Source organism: Sinocyclocheilus rhinocerous, unplaced genomic scaffold (genome assembly GCF_001515625.1).
Source record: "Sinocyclocheilus rhinocerous isolate Xijiao unplaced genomic scaffold, SAMN03320098_v1.1 scaffold789, whole genome shotgun sequence".
Taxonomy (NCBI): Eukaryota; Metazoa; Chordata; class Actinopteri; order Cypriniformes; family Cyprinidae; genus Sinocyclocheilus; species Sinocyclocheilus rhinocerous.
The window spans coordinates 1473237-1479927 of NW_015667306.1; the positions used below are offsets into that span (position 1 = coordinate 1473237).

The following is a 6691-nucleotide window of genomic DNA, read 5'->3' on the forward strand; positions in this document are numbered from 1 at the left end:
TGTAATGAACAGAAGCCCAGAACATGTGGATATATTGACATTAAGAACATGCTGACTTTCTCAGACTTTTGTAATTATGTTTTTTTTATTTAATTTTTATTAGGTTTGTTTACATTTTTACTCTTTTAGTTTTACATTTCGTCAATGGCTTGTTTACATTTATACTTTTTTATGGTACACTACTGAATGGCAAAGTTGCAAGTTTAATAAAATGTTCTTTAAAATTGTCGACTTTTTTTTTGTGGGGAATTAATCGTTTAGATTAATTGATAAATTAGTCAATAGATTAATTGAAATAAAAATAGTCGCTAGTGGCAGCCCTAGATTGAAGCCCACTTACTTCAGGGAGACCACTTGAGCCTCCAGGGTCTCAGTTTGTGCTTGATAGAGACACTTCAGCTGCTCCTTAGACAAAGAGATGGAAATTACAATTTAAGTGCATATTGAGTCCATTTATTCATGTCACATTTACAGCTACATGAATGTTTAACCACAAATACCATTTCTTTCTTCCATTTGTGGTCCTCAGCTTGATTAATGGAGTCAAGTCTTTGCTTTGAAGTCTTTTCTGGTGTGCGCTCAATGTTTAACTGAAAATGATCAATAAAATGACTCATATCTTCATAAAATGTTTCATTATAGTCCCACATTTGCTATTTCTATCAGCATCATAACTAAAGGCCTCAGGGATACGTACCGTGCTGTCTACAAACGTGTATTCTTTAAGAGTTTCTTCAACTGCCTTTGCCTTCAGCTCCTCGTGTAGTTTCTCACTCTCCACAATCACCACTCTCACTCTCTGTTTCATTCCAAGGAGTTCATCCTTTAGAGAGGAAACAATTACAACTACAGTCGAATTGCAACAAAATTCCCAGTTGAATACTACTCGCTTTATCTGGGGAAACCCCCATTATCAAACTCATAGAATGCCTCAGAAAAATAAATTCACTGATAATATCTTTTGTTAATTAACAGGACTGACCTTGCAGAACTTGACCTCAGCCTCCAGGTGCTGAATGTACTCAGACTGATTGTGGATGATGGGAACCAAGTCGTGAACACCAGGCAAACTGCTATTGCCCTCGTCTGTGATTCTCTGCTAGACCACACAATTAATCTTCTTTCAATTAATATTGTGAAAACTTTAAATAAGACCAGTAAAACTAATGAGCACACATTATAATTAATATACATATTACCATAAATTAATATAATATAAAGTATAGTTCATTAACATGTTAACTACAAAATAAGAGTGTAATGACAACATGCACATAAGTGGTTAAGCAAAGGATTTTTTTTTTTGCCCGTCAAATCATTTTGAAGTAAAATATTTTGTTTTTAAGTTAATATTTTATCTTAATTAGAATACAGAATATAAATTAAAATTACATATTCATATATAAAATAAATTAAGTGTATATAATTTAAACATATTCACATGTTCCCAGTTCTCTGATGTCAGTTAATGGTCACATGAAATAAAAGTAAACAAATAAAATTTTGCATGAATTAATGTTTTTAAGTATTTTTTTTGTTTTTGTTTATTTTATACCTATTCATTTTAAATTACAGTTTTATGATAGATAAATAAAAAAAATAATAAAATAAAATGAGCTTTTCATCAAATTGCAACCCCCATTTTGAGAAGCCGTGAATTAATTGCTTAATTCAGAGCTTCCCAAAATGGGGGCTGCAAGTTAATGAAAAGCTAGTTAGTTTAATTTTGCTCATTAGTTTCAAGAATAACTAGAGTACCTTTCCCGTTAATTTCCTCTTGGAAGGAGAAGGTGATGGAAAATTTGCATCTTTGGACTGCTTTTGAAGCAAGGAACGCAGCTGACTGACTGGAAAAAAAAAATTACTGCACAAACAAGGCTACTCATCCAGATCTCTGCATGCACTGAATTTTAATACACTACTACAATTACCAGGATGCAACTCAATCCTGCATTATGATCATTTGTCAGAATAACATGCTTCCTGCATGATCTGTACCTGCTTCACTCTGTTGAACTGGCATAGCAGGGTTTTGCAGCAGAGGACTGAGTTTCTCCTGCTGCTGCTTTGGTTCTGAACACTCAGAGTCAGAGCTGTGGCTGCCCAGCATGCTGGACAGGTGCTGGATACTGCGGTTGGCTCGCTCTGAAACATCGAAATTATACAAATACACTGAATTTAGTATGCAAAATAAGAATATCAAGATACCCTGACTTGAGTTTCTTATAGTGCATCACATATGTAGTAAGTAACACGTTTAAATATTTGCTAAATGTGTTGTTTTCTGTGGTTTAGTACAATATTTCACAAAAGAACAAATTATCTTATTGTAAGTGTTCGCAATGAATGTCTGTCAGAGGCTCACTTTAACTGTTAAGTTTTGTGGAGAGAACACTGGGTTGAAACGCAGCATCTTCTTTTCTATGTTTAAAAACAACATCACCTCTCAATGTCTTCTGCAATGCTCCTAATTCCTCCTCCTCGTCAGAGTCCAAGGACGGTTTCATTATTGCTTTAAGCACGTAATAAAACCAAAAAGGTTTGTAAATATACCGCACAATTTCTTAGGCTCAGTGTTACTGAGAATGTTGTAGTATGTTCAATGAACGACGACCAAAGAGACGTCAACGGTTGCATGGTAGAAGTGCACTTCCGTAAACCGCGCAAAGACAACAGGGACTTGTAGTTTTTACTGTATCAAATTGGCTAGGTCAGGGCAAAGAGTATAGGGTGAGTAAAAACTACAATACGTGAATTTCCGGTATTCACAATAGTGTTGCGCTGAACATTTACTGTTTAGAAACGCTTATTATTGTAAACATAACATTTGCGTCCAAATTACACTCTAAACAAGTCAATAAAAGAAATAATCTATAAAATATTTTATGCTTGTTATTTTGAGTACCAGTCATGAATGAGGACACGCCCACCGGACTGTGTTGGAACTGCAAAGTTGCCTGATTCCAGGCTGCCGTATGTCGCCGCTATTTGTTAGGAATAACGATATTGCTGCTGAGCAACTGAGGCAAATAGGATACGTGGGGATACACACTGGGCTGGGCTACGAAAACTGTTTAGCTGCTGCATTGAAGCCTGAGATAAAACTGACAGCGAAAAGAAAAGCAAGGGTGAGTGAACAGTCTTATAAAGAATAATTTTTATATTAATTGCACATAACAATAAGGCATTTAGAATAACGCTAGCGTATTAATGCATTTGCTTGTGTTAAACGTATTTTCCCACAAGGCTGTGGTGTAAAGAATTCACGCTTTTCCTATGATCTGATCTGATCGTGTGGTCAGGATACCGTAAATGTAACCGCAGGACACGGCTAGCCAGTTCGATCATATTGAATGAATACATTAGCACGAACATCGCCTGTCTTTAAGTGTTTTTTTTTTTTTTCCATTATCACTGTGCGTCCTAACGCGTGCGTTACATGGATATCTTAATTTATGTATTGAATGTAATAGTGAGTTTGACTGTATGCACGAAGAGGACACAAGCACTGGTCACCGGTTTGCCCGAACGCATGGCATCTTGCTTAGTATCGTAAAATTTGCTCTTGATCGCAGGGAACCATTAAGAACAACAATATTTCAGTACACTAGTCGGATGTGCAAGAGATGTGCATGATTTGCCAGGCACTGGTGCACACTGTGAAGGGCACTGCGCAGAATCCTTTGTTTTGACAAAGGCTCTTGTTTTGTTCTGCTACATCTGGCCTACATATATTTTGATTGCAGAATTAATGACTTTTCAGCGTTATGCCTTGCTATTAAATGTTCGCTTTCTCTAGTTTTAGAGGAAAAACTGTATAGTTTCATAATAGCCGATCTTCTTGATAGTCCTATGTGTAATAGGGTTTGTTACTAAATGAATTAGGCCTATTAATTGAAAAGGGGGTTCTGTAGTATTTATTACTTCTCCAGAGTTTATTTTAAACGTTATTTAGAATAGAAGCCTAAAACTGCATATATAGACTGTGTCTCAAAACCTAGGGAGTTCAGCTGCCTACCTAGACAGTATTTTTGGGTTTCATGTTGACATTCAGTTTCTATAAATGTGATCATATCAGTTGTTATTTGAACTCCACTGGAGAGCAGGTTAAATTAATGGCTGTTTTCTTTGCAGTCTCCACCTCTTTCTGCAGGACCGAAGTTGTATGCCTTCAGTTAGACCCTGCTTTTTTATTATTTTTTTTTTTTTTTACATTTTTATTATTATTATTATTATCGTAATATTATTTGATTTGATATTTGTTCCTTTTTCTAATCGGCTGTTTTTTATTAAAATATTTTTTTATATATTTTTATTTTTTTTAAATCATTTAGCTACCTATACTTAATTTCAATATCAAATAATTTAGTGTCAAACAGTGACAGCCTAAATTACACAAAAAAATAAGTAATGGGCAGGGTGTGTTTATTTTACCCTTGTCGTCTTTTTTGGGTGTAGCTTTTATTGCTTTGCACATTTCCTCTCACTGTATACTCACTGTATTTTGATTGACTAATCTGTACTTTTCTCTCAGTATTTCAATCTAGTTTATGAACCAGCTGTTTGTTTATACATGTTGTGTCCAGATCTTTTTTAAAGCTTTTTTTTGGGGGTTCCCAAATGCAAAATTGTCACTGTATTATCACAGTAACATTAGTAGACTATGTGGCAGTTTTTTTTTTTGTTTGTTTGTTTTTTACTTTTAATTATTTCTTCTCTTGGCACAAAAAAAAAAGAATGAATTTAATACTATTCTGGTATCTTTTATCACTCTGGTTTGGTCCCAAGTTAAAATCTATTAAAAGAGAAAATGCAGCAACTATCCTAGACCCAGACCAAAACACTTAGTCTTGGGCTTTCACAAGAAAATCTGTCTTTTGTGAACCCTGGGCCCCAAATCATACATTATTTATAAGTTAGCATCACTTCCCTAGTTGGATCATGTTGACTGACCAATCCAGTGAACTTCCTGTTGTTAAACGGAAGTACCAAGTGAATGTGGATTCACAAAGAAGCCACAGAGAATCACATGCTCGCAGTCCATTAGTTACAAAAATAGTATTATCTGAGAAATAGTATATAAGCAAGCATTTGCTAGCACCAACCACCCTACAAAAAGATGCATATGTATTTTTTAAGTTTAATAAAAGCTTAAGTGTTTTCTTTGCTCTGCTCCTGTCTGCGCAGTATTGCAAATAAATGGTTGTCTGTGTGTGTGATGATCAGACTATTGGGTTATTTCAGGCCAGTCTGGATTCTGTATATGCCCACTGGCTATCTTAATCCTGCTCTTTAGTTCTGACCTATATTTGTGATCCATTATTTGTCCCCCACTTATATCTGGTCTGCTGATTGTAACTGGTAATTAAAGTGCATGCAATAGATGCCTAAAGGTGTATAATGGCAGTTATTGATGACACACGGTTTTCTTCATTCATCTGATTAATGACCCCTTAGCCACTCCCATATTACACCAAATATAATGAAAATATAAAAATATCACGGTTAAGCAGCAAAACTGTTTTTAATGTTGATAATAATAAGAAATGTTTCTTGAGCAGCAAATCAGCATATTAGAATAATTTCTGAAGGATCACACTGAATAATGGGGTAATGATGCTGAAAATTTAGCTTTACTATCACAGGAATAAATCATATTTTAAAATATAAGAAATTATGAAAGAAAGAATATATATATATATAAACAAAACAAACAAACAAAAAAATCTTACCAACCCCAAACGTTTGAAAGGTTGTTTAAGTCATATAATAAATAGCTCATTTTTATTCTGAATTAGTCTGTCTTTGAAAATTATGACTGAGCATGTAGCAGAAATTCCCTTTGGTCAGAAACATTTACTGGTTGTTGATTTGCATAAGTGGGTCTGTTGGGTCAAGTATGTCATTATGCATGTTTATTACCACCCAACGGGCACATTTTGTTGTGTCTGATAAGGTGTAGTCACAAGCATATTAGATTTGGATTAATGATGGATCTTTCTTCCTGCTGCCACATGCTGATGATGTAAATGAGATGTCTGCTTCTCATGGCCATATGGTAGTTTTACAGCATCCCCAAATTTGCTCTCTCAGCATGTTTTACTGCATTAGCCTCATTTTATGTACAGAGATAAGGTTTTAGATATGAATTAAGGTGAATTTATTTACATTTCATGATTTATTTTTAAAGAGACTGAACTTTTTTTTGTCTGTGTAATTTATATGTAATAGTTTAGTTAGTGGATTCATAAGCAAAATATAATAACACGAAAATAAAGCCATTGTGGAGTATCACAATAGTCCAACATCTGATTAGTGAAGCTGACAATTTTTTTATGTATATGTTTTTTAGTTTCAATATTTTTAGCGGCGTTAAATTAATTTCCGCGCTGACTGCTTTAGCTGTTAAGATGCAATCACAAGTTCTGTTTCTCTGCGAAATTTTGCAGACAAGACAATATATCTATTCCACCCAGTGCAAACATCAACTTGAATTATCTGAATGAAAGTCCAGCTAGGGTTGTGACAGTGAGGAAATTTTCCCACCGGTTAATCGACGTGTGACAACACCGGTAATACCAGTATCACCGCGGGGGCGGGGGCGTTCCCACTTTTCCTCGCTTTCCTTCGCTTTTAAATAGCTTGTAAAAGCGGCGTGCGCATTTTACTTTCACTTTCAAATAGCGGCAAT

The 6691-nt window shown here is 34.9% G+C and overlaps 2 protein-coding genes across 2 annotated transcripts in view; one reads left to right on the top strand and one right to left on the bottom strand.

Annotated features, from left to right (window-relative positions):
* The window catches only part of LOC107733766 (serologically defined colon cancer antigen 8 homolog), a 52011-nt gene extending 49369 nt beyond the window's left edge, over positions 1–2642 (bottom strand). Inside the window, exons 1-7 of the mRNA XM_016545551.1 lie at positions 2444–2642; positions 1999–2145; positions 1759–1847; positions 983–1099; positions 698–823; positions 501–590; positions 341–405 (exon numbers count right to left, since the gene is read on the bottom strand). Of these exons, the coding sequence (XP_016401037.1) occupies positions 341–405; positions 501–590; positions 698–823; positions 983–1099; positions 1759–1847; positions 1999–2145; positions 2444–2507 (698 nt within the window). The 5' untranslated portion in view covers positions 2508–2642. The remainder of the gene's footprint in view (positions 1–340; positions 406–500; positions 591–697; positions 824–982; positions 1100–1758; positions 1848–1998; positions 2146–2443) is intronic.
* Positions 2643–2953: 311 nt separating this feature from the next.
* The window catches only part of LOC107733772 (centrosomal protein of 170 kDa-like), a 49566-nt gene continuing 45828 nt past the window's right edge, over positions 2954–6691 (top strand). The window contains exon 1 of the mRNA XM_016545566.1: positions 2954–3128. The gene's annotated coding sequence lies outside the window, so the exon portion shown is untranslated. The remainder of the gene's footprint in view (positions 3129–6691) is intronic.